This window comes from Fringilla coelebs (assembly GCF_963513975.1).
Source record: "Fringilla coelebs genome assembly, chromosome: 9".
Classification (NCBI taxonomy): Eukaryota; Metazoa; Chordata; class Aves; order Passeriformes; family Fringillidae; genus Fringilla; species Fringilla coelebs.
In genome coordinates this window covers 26,989,552-27,005,703 of record NC_140067.1, presented here as the reverse complement: position 1 = coordinate 27,005,703, position 16,152 = coordinate 26,989,552, and the positions used below count along the sequence as shown (strand labels likewise).

Genomic DNA, 16,152 nt, shown 5'->3' with positions numbered 1-16,152 from the left:
CAGTCTATACTGGTGCCCCACAGTGTTGGATTGTAACCTAAATATCTAATCTTTGGCTTTGGTGCCTCAAAATGAGCCTTGGAAAGAGATAGCCAGGCTTGGGATTGTTAGGAGTGACAGGACACCCCTTGGAGGCCATGCAGTGGAAGCACAGAGTAAGAAAGACTTTAGGAAAATATAAGTGAAGGACAAAAACTGCTGCTGGCGTCTCTCATTCTTCTCCCCAATTAAGTCCCAACAATATATTCATGTTGTCATTAAATATGGGACTCCACAGCAAGATAGGAGTTGATGTTAGAGATACAGAAATAGAAACAGCACTAGGCTGGGGAGAAACAGAATAGAAAGGCTTTGGTATATCCAGAGAGGACAGTAGGTGTGTGTGTGTCTCTCTCTCTCTATATATATATATATCTATATAGATAGATACGGTTCCATGAGAGAGACTGAATCATCTACTTTGTAGAAATGGCAACTCCTACAGTCCCAGATCTTGGTAACAAGTCAGGGCTGAGGCATTTTTGATTACAGTAGCAATTTTAGACTGTGTATGGGAAGGGGAGAGGAGCAGTTGGCTGAAGACCTTTAGCTGTAACTGGTGGTGCAGTTAAAGGCAAACGCACTTAGATGCCTTCTCCCTGCCTTCTCCTGTTTTCAAACAGTGGGTACAGTGCACACCTGTTAATATCTGGTATGAACCAGCTGTACATGGATTACTGTTGTCAGAGTTACTACCTGAAATGTGTGTGTGCTTCTTAAAAAGTGTAACTGGGAGGGAGGAAACCCTCCTCTGTCCCAAACCAATTCTTCTGGCCAGTACCTCCTAGCTGTAATGTGACTTGTTGAACACCAGTCTTGCTGTTGCCTTGTTCATAACCCTTATGGGGAGGCAGCTGCTCCATTCCTTTAATCAATTTAGTTGCCCATCTGTATGCATTCCCTAACTCCAGCGCATCCTCCGGGGATGTGGAGAACAACTGCACACACCAGCAGGATGCAAATGTACTAAGGCTTTACACAATGGCAGAGCTGCTAAATACTCTGTCTTTACTCTTTCCCTGCTGCTCTATCCTCAACACCAAAGCAGGCTTCCAGGCATGTTTCAGAAGCAATTTATTTCATAATTCTATTTGTTAGCTATGAGTGTTCTCCAAGGTCACAGGCTTTACCATTAAAATAAAGCAACTGATTTATAATCTCACAGATTGGGAATTAAGATAAGCAGTGGAGAAACCAGAACCCTTGAGGATGTGCTTGCTTTCTAGCAGCTCTTAGTGATATTTCCATAAGATGTTGGTTGTCAACTTCTTAGGAAGGAGAAAGAAAGCAGTGATTTGGGAATGAGAGATGTCTCTCTTCTATTTTCCTTAGAACAAAACTGTCAGATCCTTTCAATTTGATTTCTGTAAGTAATTCTCTGGCATGTTTATAAAGCTCTTTCAAATATCCAGCAGTTCATATGTCCCCAAAAGATTCCTTACAGAAATTTGGTTAGTCTTGGTTGGTCCGAAATGTGGAGTTTAAAAATAGGCTGAACAAAAAGGAGCAATTGATAACTGTTTTTAATAAGTACATCTTTGAGGAACAAGGACCACTGCTGGTCCAGCAGGTAATTTCACTGGAGGTTTTAATTATTTCCTATTATTCTATTGCATGTTGTTATTGTGCTAATGAGGAATTCATTTGGACTGTGGAAATGTATCACCTGCAAAGCAGAATGTTGTCTTTCTGAGCTGCCTCTGTTGAGTCTTTTGACAAGACAAAACAAAACTTAAATTCTCTGGTGAATTTTCATATAGATAAGCTTGTGTATAAGCAAGAGCTTACATTGACACAAAGACTTCAAGCAGCAGGTGACAGGAGTACCCACAAGCCAGTTAAATGCAAATAAGACTTGCATAATACTAAGTGTATTTAAAAGACTTGCAAGAAAAAAGCATTAAAATAATGGTTGCTGTGCAGGTAGGCTGTTTGTCCTAATGCTGATTAGTCCAGGTGTAAGCAGAGTTTTGCAAATACTAGGAACAGTTTTATATGGTATATAATCCCCTCGATTAGGTAGTGGATTGTTCCTATTTTTATTTGTAAATCACTGGTGAAAAGCTGACTGGCAGAAAGAGAGAACCCTGGCTGTTCCAGGACTGAGCACAGGTGATGGGAGGCCAAGGTGCAGGTGTGTGTTGGTGTGTACTGTAGTGGTTTATTTCTGCATTCTTTTTCTCCCTGCAGTGTCTTTGATGCTGTTTGAAGGTCACAGGTCTGACAATTCCATTACTTAAGGCTTTTTATTTTTTTAATGATGTGTTAACTCTTATGGGCATCCTTAAATGCTAATTTGTTTTGTCTACAGCATGTCTCTATTAAAAAAAAATTATTTGAATTAATACTAGAGAAGCAAACCCAACCCAAATGAGAGAGGTTCTATTCTGCTCTAAAAACTTGGCTTTTTACCAGACATTGTAATGCATTATTTTTCTGTCTTCAGCAGAAGGCTGAGGGTTTAAATTGAATCCAGGCAGATGAATCACTGCCATCACTTTAGTTGTGCTTTACCTGAATCCACAGGGCAGGGAACAGGAGAGGACAGCAGTTCAATTAAGATTGTGGTACAAGTAAATCCTTTGTATTGTTATAGAGGCTTTGATTATAAAGTTCTTCCACAGAATAGGGTGAGCTGACAAAACAAGACAGACCTGAATGGTGTTTTCATCCTGTGTGTCTAAAAAGTGATTTAGATTAGTGTAGATCTGGGGAGTGGGGAGAGCAGCCTGGATGCTTAGGTGACTTCTTTCCCTCTCCCATTTTATTTAAATAGATGCCTGCAAGATTGTGTAATTCCCCAGCCATAAGCATGTTCCTCCCTGCATTTTGGAGGCTCATGATTTTGCAGGCTGCACCTGATCAGCTTCTCTAGCAAGCAGTTGTGAGTGGGGCCATCTCCTGCCACTCCTGGGAGAAATTTGGGTGCCTGAGTTAAATGGTCAAGTTTCAAACTGCTTCATTGAATTATTTTATAGCAACAGACTGCATATCAACAGTTTTTTCTCTCCATAGTTTAAAAATAACTTGATGATATCTCCTTTACAAGGACTTGAAAATTCTGTTGGTGTTTAAATTTATCTTCCCTTGGAAACATTGCATTGCCTTCAACTTCTCAGCTCTGCTGAGGAATGGAAAGCTCTTGCTGTTACAGCAATGGGGGCAGCCTGAAGAGCCCTTTCTTTTCTTGTAATTGGTTTAATGCTTTCTAATTGTAGAAAGGTACCTTAAATACCCCTGCTCTCAGGATTTTGAATGTGGAATTAATGTAAACTCAGTTTTTCCTGCTGCCATTAAGAACTTCCTCCTTGGTTCATAAACACTCTGGATTCTTAAGGGAGAAAAAACAAGCAATAGAGACAGCAGGGATTTAAATGAAATAGTGAGTGGAAGAACTCCAAAAGAGACCTCTCTAAACAGTAGACTGATTGCTTAGCCAGAAGACTTTGGGGACAGCTGGTTACTGATCATAGAAACCTCCTGACTGAGGGCAAACGCTGCCCCCACCCTTTTTGGGGAGGTGTCTCATTTAGGCTGATGCCCTCAGAGGAGACAGGTGTATGTGCACCTGCCCTGCCAGCAGTGCCAGGGGCTGCAGGAAAGCAGAAGCTCCTGGGGAGTAGGATTACCTCCCCAGCTGCTAGATGTCTAGCAGATTTCTCTCAAGCCTTTCCAAGCTCTGAAGGTAGGAATGACATTAGCTGTTTGTAACCTGCTGCCTGCCTTTCTCTTAGATGTATTTCACATACAACCTCAGGCTTTTCTCATTTGCAGCTTAACTTTGTTATAAGTTGACTGCTTTTACTTCCAGCTTCATTGATATTTATTACAAACTTGCCCTGCGGGTCAAGAAAGAAGGTTCCTCTGTTTGCACAAGCAACCCTAAATGGAAGTCATAGTTGTTTTTACAGTACTGATGATCTGATTTCAACCTCCTGTGGTTACCCAGGGAATTTAAAGGGTTTTTTTTCACAAATACTGCTTTGCTCTGCATTAGCACTTTAAAAGTTCCTGAAGCTGTTGTACACAGGAGGAATCAATGGGCAGTCATGCCATGGAATGTTAAGCACATTTCCAGGACAAGCTGTTGGCTTTGACCTTTGGGTACTGTGCAGTGTAGATGGTGTGGTGGAACTGAAAAGCCTCCAGAGCACTTGAACAAATAACCTGGCTGTGGGAGGGTGATTGTGCTACCACAAAAATGGAGATGTGTATGTTGTTGGGGGGTGAATTAGAGAAAAATGCTTAGAGCAAGAACTCCACACCGGGGTGCGTGCCAGATCTGACCAGGGTGTTCTGAATTGGGTATTTGCAAACTGTGATTTTCAACTCTGCCATACCAGGATGTTTAGGAGGTAAAATATCCTCCTGATAAGTATGTGGGGTATTTTTTATGGAATTTTCAACCTATGTTTTTGTTTCTCAGTATTGAGTTTGACCGAGACTGTGACTACTTTGCCATCGCTGGAGTGACAAAGAAGATTAAAGTCTATGAGTATGGTACAGTCATTCAGGATGCAGTGGATATTCACTACCCTGAGAATGAAATGACCTGTAATTCCAAAATCAGGTAGGCATTGATTTGTGTTTGAACTCAGAGTGCCTTTTCCACTTGATTGTTTGTGTAGCAATTGTTCTGCTTTCTTTATGAGAATTGGTGAGGAAAGGAGGAATGCAGGCACTGATGGAGACTGGGGGGCACAGGCACTGTTACTTGTGTGTACTGGGTTCATCCAAGGCTGGATGAACAAAGCCCACATATCTGGAGGACAAAAGGCAATAGGGAGTTAAACTGCTGCTGTGTTCCTTGCAAATGCTGTTGGATACGTGCTCCAAGTGGTGGATACCTGCTCCAGGTAAGGTCATCCCTTGTCCAAAGTAACCTCTGTGCCCAGTTCTTCCTAAGTTCCTGATTCTTTGTGCTCTCTTCTCTTCATTGACCAGATCCTTTCTGTTCTTCTGAGAGGTTGCTAGTTCTCAGGAAATGTTCCTCACTGGCATCTTTTACCTAGAAATTTTTGTCTGCCTGAAGTAATGTTCTGGGCCTCATAATATAAAGCTCCTGAAAAAGGAGCTTTCTTGATTTTTTTTTTTGCTTCTGTGCTATCATTACTGTGAACCCATTTTTTTATCCTTTTAGATGTATTAAACCAATGAAATATAGACCACCATGTTAGAACTTCAACTGAGAGAATCCAGCTAAATAACTTAAAAATCCTAATTCAAAAAATCTCTTAAAGCTCAGAAGTAAATAATAGAGGCAATCAAACCCATTCAGTATTATAATACAAGTCTCCAGCATCTCTGTTGCAATAATTTGTTTTTATTTGTTACTCTACATTTTAAAAGCAGTAAAGCACCCATGAAAATGCAAGTAATAAATTTATGTAACAGTCCAGCTTCCATGAAAACAAAATGCTGTGCAACAAAATTAAGAATGTTTGTGAGCCTATTTTAGAGTGTAAAAGTCACGCTTTGTTTTGTAGCTGACACATTTCTAAAGATAGCTCAGTCATTCCTGTGTTGCTTGTGCTCATTATTCCCAGGAATTACATAACACTGTTTTATGAAGGGAAAGATGTAATTGCAGCTGACCCTGGGACTAGATTTCACATGAGTGGTTTGTATTGATATGCTGTACTGATTATGGAGCTTGTGTTTGGCTGGGCTGGTGAAATGTTCTGCATTTTTTACCTGAGTCATAGCTGAGTTTGCACCATTCAACTTTATTTTTGTGGACAGATGAACAGAATAATAGGAGAACCATCTTGCAGTCTATTAATACCTTTTGCCTTAATTAGAAGGGGAAAAGCAATGTGTGTTTGGTATTTCTTGGACAACTTGAAACAAATTCCAAACTTGCAGTTTCAGTTTTGACAGGGGAGCTACCCCTGATGCTCCTGCCTGTGGTTAGGAGAGCTGTTAATTCCCCATTCTCCCCTAGCTGCCTGTGAGGACAGTCACATTAGTGCCTTCTGTGGTGTTACTCGTGTTGCCTTTGTGCTCCAGCCAGGATGCTGCTTGCTTTAAAGATTTTTCTCATTCTCAAATTTCATGCATGTATATGTTTTATGTATATATGACAATGCTAAATGCTCTGTCCTCTGACCTTCTTCCTCAGCAGAGGAGGATCAGGTCCTCTCTCATTTTCTTGCCCTACTTTCTCTCATTCCTTTGAAGAAATAAATGGTGGGGTTTTTTTCCCCCATCAGCCTCCTCCAATTATATCAGGCTTCCTTTGGCAGGTAGGTGCTTTTGGCTTTGACAAATAAAGTTGGTCTGTCAGTCAGAGGCATCCTTGCTATATCCATTAGCTGTGCTGCCAGTCACCGGTGCCGGGGCTCGCTGCTGCAGCGTCGAGCAGCATAATTGCTTGCTTTTCTGAAGTGGCATAGCTTGAGGGAGAAGTTAGAGATGAAGGCTGCAATTTCATTATGGAATATTGCAGTGTGCTAAAAATGTGCCCATATTGTAATAGAAAAATCTAAATAAGTGGAGCCTGCTCTTTGTAAAAAGCCTCAGTTTAAAGCCATTGATCTTAATTTGGGTGAAAGTGCAGCTTCTCCAGGAGACTACCTGTGAGTGCCCTTTCTGATATCAGAGACAAACATATTTCTGTTCTAGCAAATGGGTGGTATTTCTCTTCCTGGCAGAGATGCAGGGGTCTGTGTGCAGATGGGATTTGGTGACATGTCTCTCCTGGTTAAATTGATCCTGGTTAACCTTGTTCAGAGCAGCGATGGCGGAACATAAATCATTAGCGATGATGTTGGTGACTCAGCTTTCAGAGGAGCAGAGGCTCTGATGGGCTTTTATAAAAGCAGACAGGTGACAGCATTTGTGAGGACTTGTGTCTGGCCAAGAGCAAGTCTGGCCCAGAGCAGCTGCGGGAAGGGAAGCCCGTGCCTGGGCCGGGGCTGGCGCCAGCCCAGCCCTGCTCTGCCGTGTGCCAGCTGGGTGCCTGCTGAAAGCTTGAGCTTCGTGCCAGCAGTAATTGATTGTAGACTTTCCTGGAGCAGAGCCCTGGTACCAGCTGTAGCTGAGTCTCTTCCTCTTTACCAACCCCCTTTTTTACACCCACCTGCTTCTTAAATACATTCTTTTTTCATCATCTGCTAAGCCTTCTTATCCCTATTTTTAAGAGCAGGGAGGAAGTCGGTGTGTCGGGTTTCTGGTAAATGTGCATCGCATCCCCTGGGAACAACAGTGGCATAAGCTTCCAGGAAAAACACCAGATGACACATAAATCCTCATAAAAATCCCATTTACAGATTCATAGCTTCAGTACAAGAAACAAATCCTGGCATTGTGTAGTAGCTATAAACAGCACCCTGTGAGCTAATTATGACTTGCTGTGTCCCTAGCTATGGCAGGCACTAATCTGCAGCTCCCCCCGTGCAGGAGATGGGAAAGGACGAAGAGGAATGGCTAGTAGCAAGCCACAGCTCTGCTCTGATTTATTCAAGAGGCAGATTTGTTGTTTTGCCATGGGTCACAGGGGGAGAAAAATAAGGAGATCTAGCATTCAGGTAAAAAATTGGCTTTAGGCCTCGTTAATCTACAGCAGGTGATGTGTGAGTGTGGTTAGGTAAACATGCTTTTGAAATCCGTGTTTAGTATTCTGCATGCTCACCGCCGTGTGTTTGCAGCATCTGTACTCCAGTGATAGATGTTACCACAAACCTCCAAAATCAGCTGCATCTGTTTAGTCAATTGCAGTAAAAGCAAAGCATCAGTATTCTTTCTTTTTTAGGAGGCTGCTAATATTTTACAGTTTTCATTTTTTGGTGTCAATAAATCAAATATGTGATTGCTATATCCTAATAGTGCTTCATGGGTGTATTGCTGTCGGCTTTGAAAATGGCAGCCACTTTTTGCTATTAAGTTTACAATAAGCAAAAACTTGTCATGGTCCTTTTCTTTGTAGACTCTCTGCAATTTGGAATGGTATGAGCTAGTTGTCTTGGGTGCCTGTATTTCCAATGCAGAGGATGTTTGACAATAAACAGGTTATAAGGAAATATATCTTCAACTTGCATTAATTCAAGTTTTTAGAATCACTGATTCACTTTGCAAGAAGATGAAATTTTTCTCCAGAAGTATTTGTCTTTAACCATACTAGAGGTTTTCTTTGAATTGATTAGAAAAAAAGGGGTTTATTTTAAAACATTCATCACAGTAATGTAATTCCATATGTCTCTGAAGTATTTGTTTCATGTTGTTATTCATGTGGCTGTCCTTTGCAGTAGTAGATCATGCTCTTAAAAACATTTCAGTCCTAAAACTACCAGTCATCACTGGGGTCATGGTGACAGAGTGGGTCTGAAGCACTTGGTGCTCAGAAGCAGATCAGACCACAGGAGTTTGTGCCTTATTAAAAGCTTTAACTTTATTTAGCTCTCACTGCCAGAGGAGTGGTTGACACTGGGTAGCTTGAGCCTGGATTTGAGACATATCAGCCATAAAAATACAGTCTCATGAAAGAAAGATCAGCATAACTGACAACACTAACTGAGCTGGCCCACTTGTGTGTCTGAATAAAATGAAGGATGCACGTGAATCTTTACAGGGTCAGATTTCTGTGTGGCTGGATCAGATGCTGAGGTTAGGAGGGTTTTTCTGAGGTTGGTGATTAGCTTTCAACTACAGTTTCTCCAGCTTAATCCCCTAGGAAGGAAAGCTATCACAACTTCTGATAAGATAAATCTCTGGGGTGTAACTATCACTCTCTCTCTGGATTAAAGAACAAAGCAAAAACTGGAAAAAAAAATACAGCTACTGTACTTAAAATAAAAGATGGCATCCCACAATGCCTTTTAGTCCAGTGAATTATACATTCTCTCAGCCCTAGTAGTTATTTTTATGTCATATCTCAGAGCCTTCATACTGCAATTTCTCCTGGATGTGGGTGCAGACCATCTAAAGGTTGTCTACAAAAGGTTGTTTTTATGAATTTCTAGGGGTTTGATAGTTAATCTGAGGACTGTGTAAGCTGCATTTTTGGTTCATGTCACCTTTGACTTTCCTTTGCCCTTCTCCAGCTTGCTCCCCCATGCCTTTTTTGAGTTTGTTACTCAATTTGTTACCCATGATAGCATCTCAAGGGAACCCAAAAAAAAAAATAGATGTCTTTAAAGCTTCAACAAAATTGCCTGTGTTGAGCATGGAAGAAAAAACAGTGCTTCCCTTAAGGGGAATGTGGCAGTGAGTTCTCAGCCCTCTGCAGGTCCCAGGAAAGCCATATGGAAGAGAAACTTACCCCAGATCCAGGACAGCCTTCTTCCTGGTGTGCATTGTCACAGATGCCAGAGGATACAACCAAAGGACTTTTTACAGGTGCAGAGAGTGATAGGACAAGGGGGAATGTTTTTAAGCTAAAAGAGGAGAGTTTTAGATTGTGTTAGGAAGCTGTCTGCTCAGAGGGTGGTACAACTGAGGTTATCAGAGAAACTGTGGCTGCCCATCCCTGGAAGTGTCCAAAGCCAGGTTGGACAGGGCTTGGAGCAACCTGGGATGGTGGAATGGAATGAGGGGATATTTAAGGTTTCTTCTACCCCAAACCATTCTGTGATTTCTATGAAATGACAGCCCTTGCTAAAAAACTACCTGCAAAGGGAGCTCCCCTCCACCTGATCTAACTCTAAATTGTACTCTACAAAGGTTGCTTTGGAGAATTTAAGTTAGAAAGAAGCTCAGGTATTGCAGTGTTAAGGGTAAAGCTCTAGTTTCAGACTCTGTAAAGAGAGTTGGGTGGGCATGAGGGCAGAATTAAGGCTGAGGGCTGGAACAGAGTTGATTTTATATTACTATGATCTTTTAATCATATTACTTAAAAATGAAAGATTTATGGTGTGTGTGACTTAAAGGGTGTTAATTGAACCACTTAGTGGCTGCAAATCCCTAACCATTTTTCACCTGTCAGTTCCTGTTTTCCCCTCTAAGTCTGTCTATAAATGCTTTCCAAATGAATGTTAACCCCTTGTTTAACACCATCATGCTGCAGTGGGATCTTTGCTGTACCAGAACTAGTGAACATGCTTTTGGGCACAGAAACCATGTTTTCCTCCATCTGTACCATCAGTGAAGTATTTTAAATCTATCACGTCTCGAACAGAACTGTTACACTCTTGTCCTTTACATTTTTCTACTCAGCAATTCTTAATTTTCACTGTCTGAGGTGATTTCTTTTTTGACAAGATGTGGTTATATGATTATTCACTTCATACTTCAGGTGGAACATTCATCCTCTAACCACCCAAAGTGTCACCAGTACATCAGCCTTCCTCTAGGAGCTTTTTCACTTGCTGATGTTGTCTGATGTCCTCTCAAAGCCATCCAGATAGGAGATTGCTTCTAAGATATGGCTCTGGGTTGGATTCTTTCTGCTTGTACATGATGGCTTCACTTACAGATTATTTCCTTTCTTGAAGCCCTGACTTGAGAGGGGATAATCTGGTTGGGAAGACAGGTTTGGACTGATAAAGGTCTCCTGTGGTGTGGTTTCTACCTCCCTGCCATTGGCTGCTCCCAGCCCACAGCTCAGTGTGGTGGAGCTCTGGGCCTCTGAACTGCTTTTTCTTCCATCAGGGACTGCTCCACCTGGAAATGTGACTCCAGATATCAGATGTGGTTAACTCTGGGCTGCTGCCAACCTTCACCTCATGGAACTGGTGGGCAGTGCCTGCCAACTCCATTTGGAACTCAGGGAGTCACTTAAGCCTCTTGGAATAAGGCTTCTAGTAAATCATAGGCTGTCAAGACCTGCTTTTCTGTGTGGGTACCTAATGGAAGTAGAACTGAAATAATGATGGCTCCTTGATGGTGCATTTGTGGGCAGCTCTCATGCCTGCAAGGGTTATGGGTACTTAACATTTTCTCATTAATGGCATATCGTGGAAGAGGTGAAGCCAGGGAAATCATTGCATGAGCTGTATCACTGCAATCATCATCTTATTAACTGGTGGTTAAAAATGATGACTTATATTGGGTAAATAAAATTTTAAGTTTCTGAATGTAAAGTTTTAAAACCAAGGAATGCTGTTAAGTTTCAGTGTAGTCAGGAGGAGAATGCCAATGCTCCTTACTGTTACTTAACTAATGGAAAAATAAATGTTTAACTAGCATGAGAAAGGAAAGGCATTTTTCCTCTTCTGTGTGTAAATTATTAAGGAAAACAGGATGCAAGTGTATAGTGGAACCAGGAATTTAGCAAGGTATAATACTCCTAAATCAGTATCCATGTATCTACATCATATTTCAATGTGTAGCTGCTCTGATCAAAGCAGCACTAAGAAGTTACAGAATTGTGGACTTGGGGTTTGTATTGTTGGTTAAAACTTGGCCCCAAGGCTACTGTGATCTAGTTATCCGTGTCAGAGCTGCTCGAGGACCTGCATGAATGGAATCTGTCAGTTCAGCTTCTGCTCTGTACATCACAGTTGATACCTACTGGCATGCTTCTTTGCCAGATGGTCCAAAAATTGGTGAGCAAGTATTACAAATTTTCTTACCTCTGTCACATTTTTTGGGAGTCAGAGTAGAGGCAAAGTGCCAGAATGCTACGAGTGTGACTTGGCAGTGTTGCTGCTCTTGTTTTCTCTGCTGATCATTAGAGTTTGCCAGTGAAATCATCATTTATTTTTGCACAGCCCCTCAATTCAGCTAGAAATCAAAACCTATGTGTTATATTTTCCAGTTCTTGATCAGAAACATTTCCTAAAATATTCATAGCAAACAAACTGCTGTTTCCTCATGGATATACAGATATATATTCTGTTTCCTCATGGATATACAGATATATATTCTGTAAATGCTAAAAATGAAGGCATTTTTAGCATTTACAGAATATATATAATAGAATATATAGAACATCTATATAGAATATTAGATGTGTGCTGCAGGAGAGGTTGATTTACTATCTATGCATTTCACATATACAGCTATTCTTAGGTAAGTAGTATGTGGTATAATAATAATTTGTTACTATAATATGGTATAATGGTTATTATTATTATTAATTTATGGTATAATAATAATTTGTTTATGGTAGTAACAGTAGTGTCTATTGCTGAGAGGTAAAGGCATCAAACCTTGAGCTCTCTGAGAATTTGTGTGGTAATCAAATAGCAAAAAAATCAGCGTTTGAAATAATTACATTTTAAAAAAACTCTAGGCCTTAGCACTTCACATTAAGGGGGAAATGTCTCTTCAGTGAATAAAGTTATGCTTTTAGTTTGTGGAATAAGGTTTGTTCTATTTCTGATGGGTTTTGTATTTTTTCTCCTAAAGTTGCACGTTTCAATGGGGTGGTTTGATCAACATGCTGTGTGCTTTGCAAAGATACTCATTGCCTAATGTATTGCAAGAGTGATTTTTGTGTTGTACATTTATTTACTGTAAGACTGACCAGGGCTTGCTCTTTTTAAGCTGTATCAGCTGGAGTAGTTACCACAAGAACCTGCTAGCCAGCAGTGACTATGAAGGCACCGTCATCCTTTGGGATGGATTCACAGGACAGAGATCCAAGGTCTACCAGGTAACACACCACCAGCAGGGAACATGCACTGTGCTGGGAGAGCAGCACTGAGTCTGAGGTGCTGCTCCTAGTCCAGCTTTTCTGTTCCACAGGGTGAAATTGGATATTCCTCCTGTTTGGTAAATGCCTCTCATCTGCACAGCTTTATTGAGCTGTAGTCCTCCAAGGGAGGCAGTTCTGTCTTCCTGTCGGTTGTGAGGCAGTTGATGTTTTCTTGCTGCTGCTTTTGGGTAGGGAATCTGCACAGGGAGAAATCAGTTCCTGGAAGCTGTCTCACCTTTCTTTAGAAGCCTCTGTCTCTCCTTACCTGTTCCACTTCAGTCTTTGTCAAAAGCCTTTTGTAAAACTCTGCAGTGGTTGCCAGCGCAGGTGCTCGAGATGCAGAAGTGCAAAATGCAGCCTTGAGTGGTGAGGCTGGGAGAAGGGAGCACAAGGCAGAGCAAGGCAGCTCCTTCCCCACACGAGACCTGGTCAGGAGAAGTTTCTGGCACTTTGTTTCTTTGTGAAACTCAAACACTGTGTTTCCATCTAATGGCTTCTGAGGAGCTCGTGATCAGAGCAAGGAGGTTGGAAGAGGGCTGTTGTGTTTGGGAAGGGGCTGGAAGTGCTGCAGGCTTGGTCCATTGAAAGTGGTCAGTGATAATGAATGAACTACAGACTCCTTGACAGTTCAACATAAGTTTTAGTTCCTATTTAGGCCACTGTTTACCTTCTCATTGTTTTTCAGTCATTTTATAATGCTTGTTTTCACTAATCCTTTGCATATCTCAGTGAAAGAGAAATTATACTGGACAGAATAAATCTAGTCTATTTTCCCCTCAAATACATTTTGCAATTCTTTATGAGGCTGAATAATGAACCTAGAGACGACCAGCTGTTGCTTATGTTAAAACAAACTCATTTTGCTTCCTATCAGATTACTTGAATTTTTTATTTGGATTTGCATAGAGGCATTGACATCTGCTTTGCATGTACTGAAAACCTTTAGTGACTTCATCCTTGTGAGCTTTTTGTCTTGTAAGCCTGTGTGAAGGCTTTACACAAGGGGTTTGACTGAATTTCAGATTTTATTCAATGTAATGCTCTGCTTTCATGTGGGATGGATAGCATAGCAATTACAGCTCTTCTGTGTTTTGAGGAGAAGTGTGCAGTCTTTTAATAATATTTATTTGAGTGGTAAAACAGAGGATTAGACACCAGGAAATTTACTTAATAGCTCAGCAGGAAGGTGAAGATTTCCTGGACTTTCAGAGAGGAGATGGTTGAAATGGGCATCTTGTCAGTATTGGGAGATACTTAAAAATTGCTTATTAATATTGAAAGATACAACTGCAATCTAGGATAAACAGCAGCTCATGGTAGAACCACAGACAGTCAAATAATGCTGAAAGACCAGTTTTTTAATGTGTATATCCTGAATTTTCTTTTCTTTCCAAGTAAAAATGAAATCAGTTTTCATTTTTAAAAAAGCCATTCTAGTGTTTTTTGCTTTCCTGGCATGTGTAGCATATTGATAGGACTGGTCCTATTGGGAGATAAGATATTTTGTGAAAAACTGCTAAACACAGTAAGCTTTGCTCTCCAGGTCCCTGCTGACAATTTGCACCAAACATGTGTTTTCCTTTACTGTTTTATCATACTACAACTCAATGCCTTGCAATATTGTTCTTGTGTCTCTCAACAGGAGCATGAGAAAAGGTGCTGGAGTGTTGACTTTAACTTGATGGACCCTAAGCTATTGGCTTCAGGCTCTGATGATGCCAAAGGTACTGTTTTATTTCAGACTCTGTGTAGGAGACATAAGCTGTGTGTATTCCATGGGAAGAACAAAAATGTGCTATTTCAAGTAGCTGATTCCTCAGCTGCCTTCAGTATTGTAATTGCTGTGGTAATGTGGCAAGATATTACTGAACCATTTGGATCTTGGAGAAGGAGAGGCTTTGTTTGGATTAACATCTCTTGCTTCACATTTTTTTGTGTAATGTACGCTCAGCTAACATTCTCCTGAACTCCAAACAAACCAAAATGTGTTTTAACATTAGTTAAACTTGTTGAGTTAAAGCCTCGGGGCCTTTCAAAAGAACAGCATGTATTTATATTTCAAAAACAAGGCTGTCAGTAAAACAGCAGCAGTTTAAAAATGCCTGCTGCTCTTTTACCTGTAGCTCTGCATGCTAAAGACAGCGTTTCTTGGAGATGTAAGGAGCTGGATGGTGGATTGAGTGGGAGTGCTGGGAGCAGCTCTCAGCCTGCCACACTCCTGGGTCCATTTGAGAAAGCACTTTTGGAGAACCCTTTGGCCAAGCCCTTTACGACATGGTGATAAAAAAAAGCTCCTCTTCTATACAGGAAGCTCCTAAAGAGGAGGATGATGCTGAGGGAGGTGTAGCATTCTTCCTCCCTAATGAATGAGTTTTATCTGTAATATTTACAACACCAAATCAGAGCTATTTAACAGCAAGAGCTTAAAAGTTCCTTTCCTAAGCAGTGGGGATTACTTCTCCCAGATGGGCTGACAGAGCTCTGGACAGAGCTCTTCATGATTTGTTTTGAAATGATAAATTCATTTTTCATAAGTGCTAAATTTTGTAAGCTGCCCCCCGTTTCCAAAAAGCTTTTAAATGCTGTTCCAAAAGAAATTAATGTTCCTCAATTACATTTGGCAATAATGGAATCGTAGAATGGTTTGGGTTGGAAAGGACCTTAAAGCTCATTTTTTTGCAGCCTCTGCCATGGGCAGGGGCACATTGCACTGTCTCAGATTGCTCCAAGCCCCATCCAACCTGGCCTTGGACACTTCCAGGGATCCAGGGGCAGCCACAGCTTCTCTGGGCAACCAGTGCCAGAGCCTGCCCACCCTCACAGGGAAGAATTCCTTCCCAATAGCCCATCTTACCCTGCCTTCTTGCAGTATGAAGCCCCTCCCCTTGTCCTGTCACTCCAGTTCCCAAAGCTGGTAATTCCATTTACAAAACTTTAATGATTATTTATATTTAAGGTGATTTTAAAATGTTTTCAATACAGTTCCCCTTCCTTTTCTGGTGGACGACAGGTGTGTTTTCTGTGTGCTTAAATGCAGTAGGGCTGATTATTCACCTTGTAAGTTAACAGCCTCTTCATCAGTGCTCCCCACTCTTGCCATGCATATAAAAAGCTAATCTGCCAGGTGGATCTGCATTTATTAGCATGTTAACAAGGTGTCCAGTTTTGCAAAGCCCAGCTGCAGGCAGAGCTTCTGTCTTCAGTTTGACTGTTCACTTCTTCAGTAATTGTCTCTAAAAGTGTACTGTTTACTTAGAAATTATTTTAATAAAGCCTGCAGATTCCACATAACCTGCATTTCAATTCACAAAGGTCTTTTGAAGGTGTATTGGGGTTTTGGTGGATAAAACTAATCTGGAACGTTTTATCCTTTATTTTTTACCATGACTTGCCTGTGATTTGCATATATTAAGAGTCCTTTAGAGACAAATGGAGTCTCAGCACAGATTTTAGAAGTTTTTAGGGTACAGATCAATAGCAGCAAAATGTCCACATTAATGTTGTAGTGTCCATCTTCCATTTGGAAGGATTAAATG

At 41.0% G+C, this 16,152-nt stretch overlaps 1 protein-coding gene across 3 annotated transcripts in view; it reads left to right on the top strand.

Annotated features, from left to right (window-relative positions):
• Window positions 1–16,152, top strand: part of COP1 (COP1 E3 ubiquitin ligase) — a 125,011-nt gene that overhangs the window by 48,354 nt on the left and 60,505 nt on the right. For all 3 annotated transcript variants that reach the window (XM_084211601.1, XM_084211602.1, XM_084211600.1), the window contains exons 12-14: window positions 4,466–4,609; window positions 12,466–12,574; window positions 14,259–14,340. In XM_084211601.1, coding sequence (XP_084067727.1) covers window positions 4,466–4,609; window positions 12,466–12,574; window positions 14,259–14,340 — 335 coding nt within the window. The remainder of the gene's footprint in view (window positions 1–4,465; window positions 4,610–12,465; window positions 12,575–14,258; window positions 14,341–16,152) is intronic.